The sequence below is a fragment of the Amblyomma mixtum genome, chromosome 2 (assembly GCF_055824585.1).
Source record: "Amblyomma mixtum isolate Tamu chromosome 2, ASM5582458v1, whole genome shotgun sequence".
Lineage (NCBI taxonomy): Eukaryota > Metazoa > Arthropoda > Arachnida > Ixodida > Ixodidae > Amblyomma > Amblyomma mixtum.
This window is the reverse complement of record NC_143013.1, coordinates 229,816,833-229,833,836: the sequence shown is the minus strand read 5'-3', so window position 1 is coordinate 229,833,836 and position 17,004 is coordinate 229,816,833. Positions and strand designations below refer to the sequence as shown.

General features: G+C 50.4%; 1 protein-coding gene across 1 annotated transcript in view; it reads left to right on the top strand.

Moving 5' to 3' along the window:
* Nucleotides 1–17,004, top strand: part of LOC149362866 (uncharacterized) — a 47,654-nt gene that overhangs the window by 21,380 nt on the left and 9,270 nt on the right. Inside the window, exons 9-15 of the mRNA XM_089573283.1 lie at nucleotides 2,747–2,854; nucleotides 3,378–3,441; nucleotides 4,672–4,896; nucleotides 12,113–12,216; nucleotides 12,344–12,447; nucleotides 15,079–15,392; nucleotides 16,616–16,774. Coding sequence (XP_089429409.1) covers nucleotides 2,747–2,854; nucleotides 3,378–3,441; nucleotides 4,672–4,896; nucleotides 12,113–12,216; nucleotides 12,344–12,447; nucleotides 15,079–15,392; nucleotides 16,616–16,774 — 1,078 coding nt within the window. The remainder of the gene's footprint in view (nucleotides 1–2,746; nucleotides 2,855–3,377; nucleotides 3,442–4,671; nucleotides 4,897–12,112; nucleotides 12,217–12,343; nucleotides 12,448–15,078; nucleotides 15,393–16,615; nucleotides 16,775–17,004) is intronic.

The following is a 17,004-nucleotide window of genomic DNA, read 5'->3' as shown; positions in this document are numbered from 1 at the left end:
TCCGCGGTTTCCGGTTTCGGCTCGCATCGTCAGGGTCATCAGCAGAGCTCGGCGGACGGCGGGGGGCGGAGCTACCGCGCAATTTTAAACGGCGATTACAACTCTCCTAAGCTATGAATCTGTAAAAAAATTTCACCCGCATGATTTATAAGGTTTCCACAGCCGCACGTGAGTATTTTAATGAATTCGAAAAACTCTTCAGCTTCCCTTTAAGTGGAGAGTCGGTTTGTTTACAGCAATGGTTCCCGTCCTGACAACCAGATGGCGCCACTATAGGCTGAGTTTATTTTTGCGTGTCTGCTAGCATACGCTGAATAAAAGTGGGAATGTGCCTGCGTTTTGCGTACATGTAACTATGAATATTCATGTGATTTACAGAAAAAGCGAGCGGTACGCCTTCTACAGTTTACTAGAACAAAACGTGCGTTTCTCTGACATTTGGGGCATACAAATGGTACGTAGTATATTCACTTATGCTTCTACAAAAAAAGACTACCACCTTCTTGAACAAAATGAACGTTTGGGGTCGCCACCATGCATTTTCACGCGACTTTTAACGCCGAAATAAAATATAAATTCCTGCCTAAACTGGGAGCAGTTCCCTCGTTATTGATGTTATAGGGTGCCAACTACCAGAATATGCCATTATTTATACACTCATCCCGGTGAGTAGACTGACCCTTTAAGCTCCTGACAGTTATCTCCAGCTTGTTAGTAGTGCAAACAGCCATATTTTTTTTTTTTGCTTAGGAACTCGTGGCAAAATGAATAATGAATTTGTTCTTTGCACTGCAGCACAAGAGTAGGAACATCAAGCTTGAAGACTCGTGGACATGTGCCTTTATCATGTCACTGTTTTCATACTTTTCATTTTGACAATTGGACACCACTCCAAAGGAACCAGTCTAAGTCACTGAGTATATTGTAGTGCTCTGTGTCAATATTTCTTACAGTTTACGAGGTACAGCAAGTCAACTTGCTTGATGCAAAATCATCATTCGTAGTATAGAAAAGCCTTTTTTTTTTCCTCTCTTAAGAAAGCTTTGTTTGAGTGGATCTTGTTTCCTGTCTCAAAAAGCTGTCCTTGTTAGAATCTTTGGAGAGAAACAAACCGCTATAAACTGTCTTGATAATGAGGCTTAATTGGTCACTGTTGCAAGGGGGGGTGTGGCTAGCAGTGTGAGTGGCCTCACACCTCTGGCTTTGAGAGAGAATGTTTTTCGCTAACCAGTCATTTCTGAGACTGCTTCAGCCCCTGTGTTCTGTTTTGCATATACATGTTCTATGATTTATATAGCCAACACCAGCAGGCTTTAACTGCAGTACTTTGTGGGAAAAAAAATTAGTGGAAAGCAAAAGAATGTAAGTAGAGGAAATTTAGCTTGAATCGAATTCAGCTTGTATATGCTTGAAGAGGGGTAAAAGTTTAATTGGGTACTGAAAATCTTATTCTTCGAAACGAACACATAGATACAAACGTAAAAGAAGATGCACTCCAAAAAATGTGACCCTGCCCCCATTGTCTTTTGATAAATAAATTTTAGATGTCTGTCAATGTTCTAGAGCTGAAGCCACTTATCGAAGCCATCCATGGTGGCCTAATAAAAACTCTGCGATGTGTACATTCTGCTGGCGACAAAACAGCAGGTTAGCAAGGCAACATAAGAGGTTAGATGGTATCGCATTGCTATATAGTTTGAATGTGTCGAGTGGTTACAGCGATGACATGAGACAGGGACTGTAAGTGGTGCAACTGTGAAATGAAATTTTATTTGACGAGACAGAATATAGTAAAGGAAATGGGTGCCATCAGTGAGCATGCATGTCACTTTTTTCAGTTAGCTATTTGAGCAGTTTACCTACGAATGCTGTCCCACCCTGCTTTAAAGCTATTGAAGGCTTGGCAGGGAAATTGTGGAGGTGTTCTTAATCCTTCAATAGGGTTAATGTTGGTTGAGGTGGCATTCAGAGGTAAACTACTCAAACAGCTGATAACAGAAAAAATTGACATGCATGTGACAGCGATGGCACCTTTTTTCATTTTTTATATCCTTGTCAAATAAAACTTAAGTTGATAGTTGTGCTATGTATATAGTCGTTGTCTCGTGTCATCCTTGTTATCACTTGGCGCGTTCAAGCTACTTATCAGAACATCAAGAATGCTCAAGCATCGATGTTACAATACACATGTGCCATCCTTGTAGTCACTCAGCACATTCAAGCTGTATAGTAAAATGGCAGGAATGCTGAAACATTGATATTTCGGTGGTCAAGACCTTGAAGCCCCGGGCCGAATCCACAAAACTGTTCACTTTGGAACTGGCCTGTTGAGAAGCAAGGCGGTTCCAAAGCGAACAGTCTCGTGGATTCAGCCAACCTGTATTATATTTGTAGGTTTGGCTCACAAAAATGTAATTTTAGTCTTAATATTGTGTTTAACTGCTGTATCTAGTTCAAGAGGTGCAACTTGTCCACTGACACAGGTAAACATCTTGCCTCACGGAGTGTGCATTTAGTGAAAGTTTCTTGGCAAGGAGCTGCGATAGCTCGAGACGGTGAACATATCTTGTATGAAATTACTCCCTTGCGATACTGTAGTGGTGATAATTGTGTGCGTCATTTGGGAATAATTGGGAATGCACTGGGCGCATCACAGAATGTGGCACTGTGAACAGCTCAGGATACCACCACACTTTTTGGGATGTGTCCTGCTCTGTGTTGAGTGTGTGTGTGTGTGTGCACGCAGGTGCGGCCGCCCACCTTCTTCCACAAGTGCCGGGACCAGCAGTGGTACCTGGCACAGCTGCAGGCACAACAGGCACAGCTGCTGCAGCAGGTGCAGCAACTCAAGGAGGTAAAGTCACTCAGGCTTGGTTGTGTTCTTACAGCAACAGCGCAACCTGCATTGTGCTGACTCACGTGAACTGTCGAGTGACTAATGGTGGACACTATGAATGCGCATTCGCCACATTTTAGTTCTCAATTTGAGTGCTGTGATTTCCATTTCAGCGCAACTTCTGAACTATGCTTGGCTGTTTTTCTTTCACTGCGGACGAAATGCTGTCTATGTCCGACGCCCCCACCTACCCACCCCCTTAACCCTTCAAAAGGCCTCCACGTACCAGAAGACCATGCAACAGCGGAACGAAAAAGCGATGGCAAAATCGAATTCAAAGACTCGAACGGAAGGTGCTCGTTGTAAAATTGAAACTGCTGACACAGATTTGTTGCTTCACGTCGCGTGATCACCCGTCAACTTTCTGTTCTATTTTAGTTTTGTACTTTGTGTTGATCGCATGCTGGAAAACAAGGGAGTCTCAACATTTATCTAGTGCTGATCTCAGTCCTTCTTCTGTGCCCTGTGTTCTGTCTTTCAGAGGCTGGCAGCTGAAATGGCCAAGAATGAGGCGACAGGTTCCTACAGCCAGGAGAACGCTGCTGGTGGGTGATCTGTTTACGCGTCACATCAGTGGCATGGCTTTTCACTCTTAGAGCGAGTGAATGAAAATCTTACCTTGAGAGTAAAAGCCACTTGCTAAGGTTCTGTGGTGGTCAATATTTACAAGTCTGCACATTTTTCAGGTTGTGTGTGGTAACTTTCACACGTCTTGAGGGGTTGATACAGAGCAAATGGTGGTTCTGAATTTAAACCACATTGTATTGCATGTGTGACAGGTCTTTGCATTCACTGACGGTGGCTTCTTCTCACCTGTATTGTAGCCTTGCTGTTGTTGCCAAAGACGTAATCAGTTTCACCATGGATCCACAGTTGTGGCAGCAGCGGCCCTAAGGGATAGAGTGGCAGTGGAGCTGTCACTGTGTTGCAAAATGCCATGCTAGTGCATATGTGCTGTGGTCAGCTGCCAGTGCCTGAATGTTGAGCCATGCCTATGGTTTGTTCATGTCGGTCATTTATGCCTAGGCTCATTAGCTTCGCTCAGACCATCTTAGTCCTAATTTGGGCAAGAAGTAGTCCATGTATTTCAGTTGGAATTGGAAAAAAGAGTGGCTCACAGTCTGTGATCACTTGATGGTGGCATAATCGGAGCATGTAGGTAAAGCGTTGATTGGTCATCTTGAGTGTTTTCTAGGCGACCTGACATGACCTTTTCCTCTTGTGAAATGTGAGAAGCTAGCTCGAGAGGCAGAAATTTTCGCAAAATGTGAATTTGGAGCCTTTATGAGAAACATAATTTTCGAACTGAATGATGCAGCTGTCATCGATGGTGAACTGTCATTGCGCTTCAGTGGAGATTAATGTTGACGAGTGAAATCTGAGTTTCCCTCTTCTGTGGTGGCCCAGTAGGTGTGGTACTTGGCTGCCAAGCATGAGATTGTAGGTTCAGTCCTGGCGACCTCCATTGCAACTGCATTGCAATGGAGGTGAAATGCAAAAACAGACATGTTCCGAGATCTTAGTATACTCTGCAAGAGCCGCCGCTGGTCATCGAGGTTAATGAGGAGCCCTCCACACTGGTGCGCCTCATAGCCAGGAGTGCTGCTTTGGCATGGACAAATAGCCAGTATTTAATTAACGATTCACCTTCCTGTCGCAGTGAAAAAGGACATGTCTAACTTTATTACCATATTTATTGGAGGACCATTGCAGTGTTGTCTTCCATGCGTTGCACACTTTCCAACATTTGACCATCATCACCCCCGCGAGAACAGAGCAGCCCAGCAGTGCGGGCGACTGTGCTGGCCCCAGTCGGACAGCGGAGCCGGACTCCCCCCAGTCGGACCTGCTGCCTGCCAGCCCCCAGCGTCAGCAGAGCAGCTCCCTCACAGCCAGTGCCAGCACCAGTGGCAGCAGCCTGGAGCAGCAGATTGCTGCCAACCTGGCGGCCTCAGTGGACACCCTCACAGCGGAGCTGCTGCGCTCGGGCCCCCAGAAAGGTGGGGGGTTTTGGAGTTTCCTCCATTAGCCTCAGTTGCCACGCATAAGGGCGGGTATTTTTGCCTCAGTTCTTTTCATGCAGCTTCTACCCTTGTCATCCAGCACTGCAGCTGGCTAATTATGACATCGATGGCAGGGTGTCACTAGAAATAGTGGCAAATGACAAGGAGTATTCTACTGGAATAGGCTTAGAGTTATGAAATGTCAGCCAAGGCAAATTCACCATAATGTGAATCTACAGGTGTTAGTTGCATGAGCAACATGTGAGCTCTAAGAAGTGGTTCTGTGAGGAGAACTTCTTTGCAGTTTTTTTCATTAATTGACCCCATGAACTCTTGGAACAGTTCCTTTATGTGGTGCCATTGTCAGTAACGCGGCAGGCAGCTATTTCTTGGCCTGTTAACACCATGGAAAGTTTTCTGGACTGTAGATATAGCATTTGATTGACAGAACAACACTTACTCTAGCCAGGGAAGCCAGCACAAAGACGGGCTGTTGCAGAGGTTACAAATGCAATGCTGTTCAACATTTGTTCTTTGAAACAGTCTTGTAAGCCGCTGCACTGGCTCAGTGGTTATGGTGCTTGGCTGTTGACCCGAAAGACGCGGGTTTGATCCCGCCGTGGCGGTCACATTTAGAAGGAGGTGAAATGCTAGAGGCCTGTGCACTGTGCTACTTTGGTGCGCGTAAAAGAACTCCAGGTGGTCAAAACTTCTGAAGCTCTTCACTACGGCGTCTCTCATGGCCTGAGTTGCTTTGGGACATTAAACCTTCCATAAACCAAACCGAAACAGTCTTGTAGCACTAACTAGTTGCTGTGACCATGACCTTGTACTATCATCCACTATTTCCACCAACTAAGAAGCATTATAAAGCTGTTTTGTTAGCTGTGTAGGGGTGCGCTTATTAGGCGTCCTCAGGAGACCAAACCGCCGTGCAGGATCTGGCAGCGTAGACGGGCGTAGCCAGCACCAAGAGAGCGGGGCAACTTCGTCGTCGTCAGGCCCAGCGTAGTCTCGGCGCATAACTTCGTCGTCGTCAGGCGCAGCGCAGTGTCGGCGCATGGCGGTGGCGGAACCTGTCACAGTTGGCACACTACAGTTTCCCCCGGGTGAAAAGGAGCCATCCTGGCGTCTTAAGGGGAAGGAAGAACAGAGGGGTCGTAGTACGGCTTCAGTCGGTCAACGTGGACGGTTTCGCGGCCACGGCGACGCAAGTCCGCAGCGGGTGCAACAGGCTCAACAATATAATTGACCGGAGATGTTTGCTTGAGAACCCGGTAGGGGCCATGATACCGATGCAGCAGTTTCCGCGAAAGGCCGGGAGTTGTGGGAGGCACCCAGAGCCACACAAGGGAGTCGGCAGGGTAGGAGGTAGAGGCCGCGGAAGTGTCGCGGTCATGTTTTTGCTGCCACTGGGTCTGCGTGGTAAACGAGCGAGCAAGCTGGCGGCATTCTTCGGCGTACCTGGCAGCGTCGGACAGTGGCGTGGACTCGGAAATGTCGGGTCGGTAGCGAAGAAGAGTATCCATCGTGCAGGGGGGCTCGCGGCCGTACAGAAGAAAGAAGGGAGAGAATCCAGTGGTGGCTTGTGTCGCAGTGTTATATGCGTAGGTGACGAAGGGAAGAACTTGGTCCCAGTTGGAGTGGTTGGCGTCGACGTACATGGACAGCATGTCACTGAGGGTTCGGTTGAAACGCGCGGTCAGGCCGTTGGTCTGAGGGTGGTAAGACGAAGCGGTTCGATGGATAATGCGGCATTCCTTGAGGAGGGCCTCAAGAGCGTCAGACAGGAATACGCGTCCACGGTCGCTGAGCAGTTCTTGAGGAGCACCATGGCGAAGAATCAGGTTCTTTAAAAGAAAGGAAGCCACGTCGCGGGCGGAGGCAGATGGTAATGGAGACGTTTCAGCATAACGTGTCAGATGATCCACGGCCACGATAATCCAGCGGTGACCAGCGGGAGTGGGAGGGAGGGGGTCGTAGAGGTTTATGCCAACGCGGTCAAACGGGCGGGCAGGGCAGGGTAACGGCTGCAGTGGAGCAGGCGAGGTGTAAGGCGGACATTTACGCCGTTGACAGGATGGGCAGGATCGCACAAAGTGGCGAACAAAGCGGTACATGCCACGCCAGTAGAATCGGAGACGCAGACGCGTATAGGTTTTCAACACGCCGCCGTGGGCACACTGGGGGTCCGCATGGAAAGCGGCGCAAATGTCGGTGCGTAGATGGCGGGGGATCACTAGGAGCCATTTGCGTCCGTCGAACAGGTAATTGCGACGATAGAGGAGACCGTCCCGAATAGAAAAGTGACGGGCTTGACGTAAGAGGGAACGGGACGAATTATCAGTCGTAGGACTCGAAAGGAAGTTAATAAGAGAGGCGATCCAAGGGTCTTTCCGCTGCTCGGTGGACATGTCGGCAGTGGCAAGTGAGGACAAGTCGTAAGCAGACACAGGAGCAGACGATGAAGCACTAGGTAGCGGCGAGCGGGAAAGAGCGTGTGCGTCATTATGCTTGACGCCAGAGCGGTAAATGACATGAATGTCATACTCCTGCAATCGCAGAGCCCAGCGAGCTAGGCGCCCTGACGGGTCTTTGAGAGAGGCCAGCCAGCACAGGACATGGTGGTCGGTTACTATACAGAACGGGCGACCGTAGACATAGGGACGAAATTTTCGAATGGCCCAAATGATGGCCAAACATTCTCGTTCGGTAACAGAATAGTTGGCCTCCGCTTTGCTCAAGGTCCGACTGGCGTAGGCGACCACATATTCACGGAAGCCAGGTTTGCGTTGAGTGAGAACGGCACCCAGTCCAATACCGCTGGCGTCAGTGTGGATCTCAGTAGGCGCAGTCGGGTCAAAGTGGCGCAGGATGGGAGGCGAAACCAAAAGGCGGCGCAAGGTGTCGAAGGCATCATCGCAAGCAGGCGTCCAAGCGGAGAGGCTGGAGCTGCCTGCGAGTAGCTGGGTCAGAGGAGCGATGATCGTGGCGAAATTCAAGATGAAGCGACGGAAGTAAGAGCAAAGGCCAACGAAGCTACGGAGCTGCTTCAGTGAGGTGGGCTTCGGAAATTCGGCAACTGCACGAAGTTTGGCGGGGTCCGGAAGAATTCCGTCTTTAGAGACTGCATGTCCTAAAAGGATGAGTTGTCGGGCAGCAAAGCGGCACTTTTTCAAATTCATCTGGAGCCCAGCGTCAGTAAGACAAGTCAGAACGCGCTCGAGGCAGATGAGATGAGAAGAAAAGTCCGCAGAAAAGACGACGATGTCATCGAGATAGCAAAGACAACTCTCCCACTTGAGTCCACTAAGGATAGTGTCCATCAGGCGTTCGAAAGTTGCCGGGGCGTTGCAAAGGCCAAACGGCATGACGTTGAACTCATATAAGCCGTCAGGTGTTATGAAGGCAGTTTTTGAGCGATCAGCGTCAGCCATGGGCACCTGCCAGTAGCCTGACCTCAAATCCAGCGAGGAGAAATACTCAGCTCCCTGCAAGCAGTCCAGGGCGTCATCGATTCGTGGCAGGGGATAGACGTCCTTGCGTGTGATGCTGTAGAGCCGGCGGTAATCAACACAGAACCTGATGGAACCATCTTTCTTTTTTACCAACACAACAGGGGACGCCCAGGGACTGTGGGAGGGCTGTATGACACCCCGACGGAGCATGTCGTCCACATGATCAGAAATGACGCGGCGCTCAGAAGCCGAGACACGATAGGGGCGCTGGCGAAGAGGGGCGTGTGTACCGGTGTCGATGGTGTGCGCAACGACAGACGTACGGCCCAAGGCAGTCTGAGGAAGATCGAAAGAAGAACTGAAGCGCTGCAGGAGGGCGACGAGTTGATCACGTAGCGCGGGTGGAAGGTCGGCGTCAATGGCACGGTGGAAGACGTCGGAGGGCGGTGGATCATTCTTAACATCACAAGAGCTGAGCACATCGACATCGAAGGAAGCGGTGGTATCAAGAATAGGGTAGGGAAGGCAGGAATCAAGTTCTTCAATACGCCCGAGGCATTCACCTCGGAGCACTGCTGACGGGCACGAAGATTAGTTCGAGACGTAAATTGCACTTTGTCCATGGTCGATCGTCAGAACAGCAAAGGGAAGCAGGAGGCAGGGACGGCGGGAAGCGGTTTCGGAAGGCGTGAAGAAAACAGTTGAATGAGGGACGCCGACACAGGAGAGCGGCACGAGGGCAGCAGAAAACGGAGGAATGTCGGTATCAGTCGCGACCACAAGTTTGGCAGACTGCGTAGGTATGTCGCAAAAGGGAGCGTCACACAGCGGAGAAAAGGCGATTTCAACTCGAGCGCAATCAATAACGGCACGATGAGTCGAAAGGAAGTCACATCCCAGGATGATGTCGTGTGAGCAGTGAGACAGCACAATAAACTCGATGGTGTACAAAACATCTTGAATGAGGACACGGGCCGTACATGCGGCTGAGGGATGAATGCGCTGTGATGAGGCGGTGCGAAGCGAAAAGTCAGAAAGTGGGGTAGTCACTTTGCGGAGTCGGCGGCAGAGAGCTTCACTTATGACAGATACTGCAGCGCCCGTGTCGACGAGGGCGAGAACCTTGGCACCTTCCACGAACACAACGATTACATTAGCGGGACGACACGGAGGACTTGAGGAGTTCGAAACAAGCGCAGTTCTTGCCCCCGGAACTGCGGCTGTTAGTTTCCCTCAAGCGTGGAGCTAGAACGTCGCAGCATCGGAGAAGGGGAACGGCGTCGAGGGGAAGGCGATCGGCGAGTGGTGTAAATTTGGCGATCAGGGGAAACAAAGGGGGGACCAGGTGGCCGTCTCGGCGAGGATAGTTCGGCATCGTACGGGTAGGAGCGCAGATCAGGTCGAGAAGGCGGAAGGCGCTGGCGGCAAAGCCGCGCGACATGGCCGGGCAAACCACAGGCGTAACAGATGGGTCGGTTGTCCGCAGTACGCCAGGGATTCGTAGGATGTGGGCGAACCCTTGAGAACGGAGCTTGAGACGGGGGCTCAGACGGCGGCGGAGGACGGAAAGAAGGGGCGGCCCGGTAGGAATCGGGTGCCGGCGTATGTTGTGGCCTGGCCACCGCTTGGGCGTACGTCAGGGGTGCTGTCACAGGCGCGGGCACAGGGCTGGACGGTAGCAGATCAGCGACTTGGTCTTGCACGACACGGCGAATGGTAGGAGCCAAAGACGGGGTCGAGTCAGGAACTTGGCGGGCGGGGTCTTGAAAATGGGATATCAGGGACAGCTGGCGAGCGACCTCTTCACGAACAAAGGCTTTGATTTGGTTGAGAAGAGGTGAGTCCTCAGGAGTAGTACCGCCCAGGGCCAGTGTGGAGAGGGCTTCGTCGCAGACACCGGCGCGCCGTGTAGAAGCGCGCTGCTTGCGGAGCTCGTCGTAGCTCTGGCAAAGCTTAATAACCTCACTGACGGTGGTGGGATTTTTCGCGAGGAGCATCTGAAATGCGTCGTCAGCGATGCCTTTGAGGATATGGTGGATCTTGTCCGCTTCTGGCATGGCGGCGTTGACACGTTTGCAGAGGTCAACGATGTCCTCAATGTAACTTGTGAAGGTCTCGTCAGTGCGTTGAGCGCGGTCCCGTAAGCGCTGTTCGGCACGGAGCTTGCGCACCGCAGGGCGGCCGAACACTTCCGCAAAGCTCTTCTTAAATACGGGCCAAGTGGGTAGGTCAGCCTCATGGTTTCGATACCAGAGGTTCGCCACGTCCGTGAGATAAAAGATGACGTTACTCAGCTTGATAGTGTCATCCCACTTGTTATAGCTGCTCACTCGCTCATACGATGACAACCAGTCGTCAACATCTTGGTCGGCAGTGCCACTGAAGAGGGCAGGGTCACGCTGCCGGATGACGCCAGAACAAATGACGGTGGTTGAACTGGCCGCCGGTGTTGGGGCAGTCTCATCTGGCATGGTTGACACAGGCGGCAGCGTACGGCTCCTGAGTTCCAGGTTGGTAGGGGACGTACCCAGCACCTCCACCAATTGTAGGGGTGCGTTTATTAGGTGTCCTCAGGAGACCAAACCGCCGTGCAGGATCTGGCAGCGTAGACGGGCGTAGCCAGCACCAAGAGAGCGGGGCAACTTCGTCGTCGTCAGGCCCAGCGTAGTCTCGGCGCATAACTTCGTCGTCGTCAGGCGCAGCGCAGTGTCGGCGCATGGCGGTAGCGGAACCTGTCACAGTTGGCACACTACAGCTGTGCTTGTTGCTTATGGTGAAGCTTCGTCACGCATGATCTCATGCATCCACCGTTCTACTTCTAAGTAACGCTTGCTTTCCTATGGGAGTGTTTGTGGTCAGATCAAAAAGGTAGTGAGCAAAAAACTAATTGGAAAAGATTGCACAACTGTCGTGCATGACACTTGCACTGCACTTTGTGAGTGCGCACTTTGTACTCATTTTTTTCAGTTCATGGCAATTATTGAGGGTGTTTGTGCCTCCAGCTCGTGCTTTTAGCGTCATTTGGCATTCATCTGTAGTGGTACTTCTCTCATTCTGTATGCATATAATAAAAAAAAATAAGGAAATGAATCTGTCCATTCATAAATAGCCATCTCATTATATATTTGAATGACCTTCAAAGGATGGGAACTTTTGTTTATTAAGAAACGTTGAATGCTTAACCGAAGCATTCTGCAAATGTTGAGAGAATTTAGCAAAATATGCCTAGATCTAGGTAAGTGTGCAGCAATACTCAGATCAGTATACACTAACTGATGAGCAGTATGCACTTGCTCTCCCACTTTCAGCAGCACCGTAGCAGTTTTTACAGCAAGAGCTGTTACTGGGACTCCACTCTGAGTGGTCGTGCAACTGAAGCCCATTGTAGTAGTTGTAGCTGTCATAGAAATCCACAAGCCAATGCAAGCCAGATCAACAGAGAAGAAGAGACGAAAGAATAAGAAGAGGAAGATGAAGGAGAAGAGAAACCCGAAGCCAAGTCAAGAGAAAAGGAAAGGACTAAAAGAGAAGGGGGAAAAAATGCAAGGGCATCATGGCTGTGACCGAATGTTCTAACTGAGCTTTATCCTAGTTTAACCAGTTTTTTTTCTTTATCTTCTCATAGATGAAGTTCAGGAGTTGCAAGTGCATTGACAAGTGGCATCGTGATGTCTTCCACTGCATGACCGTGAACTTGCTGCTGCCTTGCGTAAAGAAGACTTCGTTGTGGCTCTGTCCATTTCCTATCCTCGCAGATGTGACCTGCCGGGCCAAGTCGGCGTCTGCCAGACACCGCTGGGCATCACGCCCTCTGGGGGACTCCTGTGATGCCGACTCCTCTGGCACTGAGAGCAGTGAGGTGGGGGCTTTTTCCTTCTGCCATGGGCGTCCCCTACGGTTTCTTGTTCTTCTCTGTGGTGGGCCTCTCTGTTGAGTCGAGCCCATACATGAAAAATGTTGCTGACCAGTCGCCTTGCTGTTTGCAGTGTGCCAGTGAGGGGGAGGTGGACAACAGAGTCACCAGGCTACAGGGGGGAGGAGCTGGTGCTGGTTCCACCTTGGATGAAAACGACATTGACGAGGAGACCATGTGAGGGGCCGCTGCACAATGTTTTTCAGCGCACTAGCACTTATAAGGGCCATTCCCCGCATTTAGCCATTGTGTGCTTGTCTGAAGCCTGTTCTGTGGCAGGCTGCTCACGTTCCGTGGTATATATGCACACCTAGCAACTGCGGCAACTCAATAACAATTGCAAGAGGCTGCTTGGGAAGAGCAACCTGAGTCACAATCGAAGTCCCACCGATGGCAGCACCTGTCATAGAAGGGCAGTGGTGCATCGCTTGACCTCTGCATCACTGCACCAGGAGTGGTATGAGGACTCCCAGGGATCCTTGAATGGAGAGAATGACCATTTTCACATATATGGACATTTACCCATTATAGCTATCCAAACAACTGCCATCCGTGAACACTGGATCTGAACACCAGAACCGAAGTGAAGACCGTACTGCTCGCGCCCCTAATTCTCACCTGGCCTAATTGCGCAAATCGGATATCATTTTTGATGTTGTAGCATTAGAGTTGTTGCACCAAAACTTTGCTGATGTCCAATGTCACGAAATTCTCTGGTTGGTTGAGATGGTGGTAACGTCGCAAGTATCACAAGACTACAAAGGACCAACCATGGAGCACCATTCACTGGAGGAAAATTCAGACTACCAAATACCAAATGCAAAGTGGATTGCGAAGGATTATGCAGTAGCATTAAAGGTCTCATTCTCAAGAAAAGCCACTGTCCATTGGTCGAGAGAGTGGTTACATGGAAAGAAAAGCAGTTTTGCTTAAAAGAAAAAAATGTGGTCAAGTGGAATCGAATGGCTGTTCTCTGGGTTGTGAGCCAGACACGCTACCTCTTCTGGGCCACTAAGGAGCGTTTGACAGTTTTTGCTACCTCAGCAGCAATTTTGTTTATCGAAAATTTAATGGAGTAAATTCTGACAATATGAATTTCCTCAGACCATGGAAAATGTTGGCATTCTAAGTTTGTGTTTCCCCGTAAGTTTCCCCCTCTGTCTATTGCTCAAGAACTTGGTACACTTTATTCCACTTGGCTTTTCCTGCTTTTCCTTGTGCATCGAAAGTTACTTGGTTACCTGCACCTAGAAAACGGTGCTTGGAGTCATTGTGGGGCCAACACTTTGGTGACACCAAGCTCCCACGTGTTAGGAGAAAGGACCTTGCTGTTTCTTCACCGGAATGGCTGCTGCCACTGCTGCTTTTGTCACCTCATGCAGTGCGAGAAGTGAGCAAAGATATTAAGGCAAAAAAGCCTTTAGTGCCTCATCGTTGTTGACAGAAGGTTGTCAGCAGAGAGGTCACGCTTTTCAGTTGGTCAAAATGGTCATGACCTCAGAGTGCGCGGATTCGCAGTAATGAGGTCACCCATGGATGCCTGATGCCCCTTTTTGGAGCAGACTACAGTCAAACCCGAATATAACGAACTCAGATAGAGCGAATTATTCCTTATAACGAACACTCGAAGTTGTGATATCGTTATTCATATGAAATGTATTTTTTATAACGAATTACACATTGGATACAGCGAACTCTCAGCGCGCGCGATCGCTCACCAAACGCCCGCCAACGCGCCTTTGTGCCCGCATCCAGTATCTCTAGGCAGCCATTTCCGTGCCGCAATCGGTGCCGCAATCTGTGCCGCTATCACGTGCAATCGGTCGTCAAAGGACCGCCAACGCGGTACTGCGCCGGTTCCATGTCGCGACGCCCCGCTGCCTGCCCCCGCGCCGCGCTTTCGTGAAATGCAGGGCAATCGGCCCGGGAGGCTCTTTCTGCGGTAGCTTAGGGCTCCCTCCACTGCGCATGCGTGGCCCCGCGACGCTTTCCCGCGTCTTCTCAGCTTTCTTTGCTCGCGTTTGCAAGTCGTGCTGCTCGCTTCCGGACGTCCCTACTTTGCTGCCGACACATTCCGCCGCTACATCCTGCAAGATGACGACGAAGCAGCGGCGTGCCGTGCCGCTTTCCTACAAACTTGAGATGATTAAAGGCTGACGTTGCCGCGCACTTCAAGATTCCGAGGAGCACGTTAAGCACCATCTTGAAAAACAAGTCGGCCATCAGAGGAAGTGCGCAGGAGCACCCAAACGCTGACGGCTGTCGTCTTCGCAAGCCGGCTTACGAACTCGTGTATAACGAATTTGGTACTGAGGTTTGTTAAAGGTTCGTTAAAAGCGGGTTCGGTTACAACGAAATACTTCATATAACGAACTATTCGCGTTGAATCATGCTATTCGTTATAAACGGGTTTGATTGTACTACTAATGAAATAATAGTTGTCTTCCGCTCCGACAGGGGGCGTAAGGTGTCTGTGGGTGACCACATTACATACCTCAGTACTGCGAACAGAGCCATGGATACAACTAAACTCATTGAAGCAGAGAGAGAGTTGTGCTAAAGAAGCAGTCAAAGTCGGCAATCAAAGTGTGTAGTTGCAATGTGCAGTCAAAGTGTATAGTCAAATAAAGCACTAGTACAGCACAAACAGTCTAGGAGTCAGTGCCAAACAGTGCGCCAGGAAAGGCTTTCGCCTGGCAGCACTTTAGAGAGCCAAAATGCCCCCTGAATTTTTTGAACCGTCCGTCCTCCGCTTGCATGTATGCGTTTGGTTGCATGTTCTCCCCTTCCCTCGTGGCTCCTCCTCAGGTCGGGTGACCGTGATGTGGAGCACCAGCACAGCTCCCACCACGGTGCTGGTGCCAGTGGTGCCAGTGGCAGCAGCAGCAGCACCTGCTGCCACTGGTGGAACCTGGGTGCCACGGGTGGTGGCTCTGCCACCTCGGCTGCAGTGGGTGACCCCAGTCGGGAGGGCTGCTCCCTGGCCTCTCGCGAGGAGGACGACGAGTCAGTGCTGCTGCGGCTGCTCGAGCTGCAGGACCGCCGGGGGGCAGCGGCCGCAGCTGCGGGGGCCACCCTGCACCAGTGCCGCTCGGGGTGGAGCCGCAAGGGAGCTGCCAAGAGTGGGTTCTCTCTGCTGAGACAGTCCTCTCTTTGCTTTTTGTTTGTTGTCAGCTGAAACAATCCTTTCTTTGCCTGTTTTTTTGTTACCAGTGAGCCTAAGGGTAGCTTATACTTCACATACACAGTTACTCTCTCCCATCATTCATTATGATTACTGATGCTTCACCACCACCATGGCTGCCGCGGTGGCTCAGTGGTTATGGTGCTCGGCTGCTACCCGAGAGACACGGGTTCAATCCCGGCCGCAGCGGTCGAATTTCGATGGAGGTGAAATTCTAGAGGCCCATGCACTGTGCAATGTCAGTGTGTGTTAACGAACCCCAGGTGGTCGAAATTGTCTGGAGCCCTCCACTACAGTGTCTCTCATAGCCTGAATTGCTTTGGGACGTTAAACCCCATAAAACTGAACCAAACCAGTGCTTCACCACCACTACCATTAAAAGCGGGGCAGCATATGCACTGCAGCAAGTTGTGGTCAGTTGTCAGAAACTGTCAAGGAAACACCCGAGCAGACCTGAGAGCACCTCTGAGGTAGAAATGGTCGTATCAGGCCAGAAATGTTATGAGGCCAAAACTAAGCATTTTTGCTATATTTTGGAAATGGACTCAAGCACCTTAATTAGCGAGTAGTCTCAGCAATACTCGTGCCTGCCTATGCCACCTGTTCTTCAGCAACCCCTTTGCACGCGCCAAGGTTCAGAGTGCTTGCACAGAGGTCAGAAGAGGGTCATTCAAAATAATGGACTCAATTGAGGCCAGAGGCAAGAAGATAGCCTGCAGAAAGTGACCCACTGGGCTCGTTCTGTTTGGCATCAAAGCCTTTGCTGCAAAAGATTTTATGCACGAACTTAATACAATTGGTGAAGCTTACAACTGCTGCATAGCGAAGCATGTTGTGTGTGATTCTCAGTTTATTGGTGGCTACATAAGAGAGGAGGAGATGGACTATAAATAGGAGCACTGGTCAGCTACGTCTAGAGCCTGCGAATGATGGCCATTTGTTTTTCATTGTGAACTGGGATTGCTGTGAAATCACTGTGCATGCTGTGCATGCCTGGCTTCAGCAGTGTCGAACTGAAGCTCTCGCTCATTGCTTTATCTTGCTTATCGGCATGGATGATGATTGCACGGTGTTCTTGAGCACTGTGCCTTGTTCAGGATGGTTTTGGCTGGCTCAGCAGCCGTTGGGGTTGCAGTGGCTCTTGTGTTTGTGGCCGTGCAGGCAAGCGCCGCTCTCGTGAGGGCTGCCGGCACCTGCTGCTGCTGTCACTGCTGTCAAAGAGTGGCCACAACAGGTCGGCCTCGGAGCCGGGGCCTTCTTCATCATGCGAGGAGAACCGGGCCTCACCACTCGTCGAGGACAGTCCCCCAGAGAAGTCAGGTGGGTTCTATTTAGAGGGCAGTCTTGTTGGATTTTTTGGTATCAGTGACTTGTGGCTTGTCACTCCGATAATTGAGCGCTGACAGCATTCCTACAGGTACTGGCCACCTTACTGTGCTTCATGACAGCACTCAGTAAGCTCTTATGTCATGTGGGTGTTAAGTCAGACTGTGACTTGTAAACAGGATGTATTATTCTACGAAATAAAGTTTATTATTATTGCTACATGA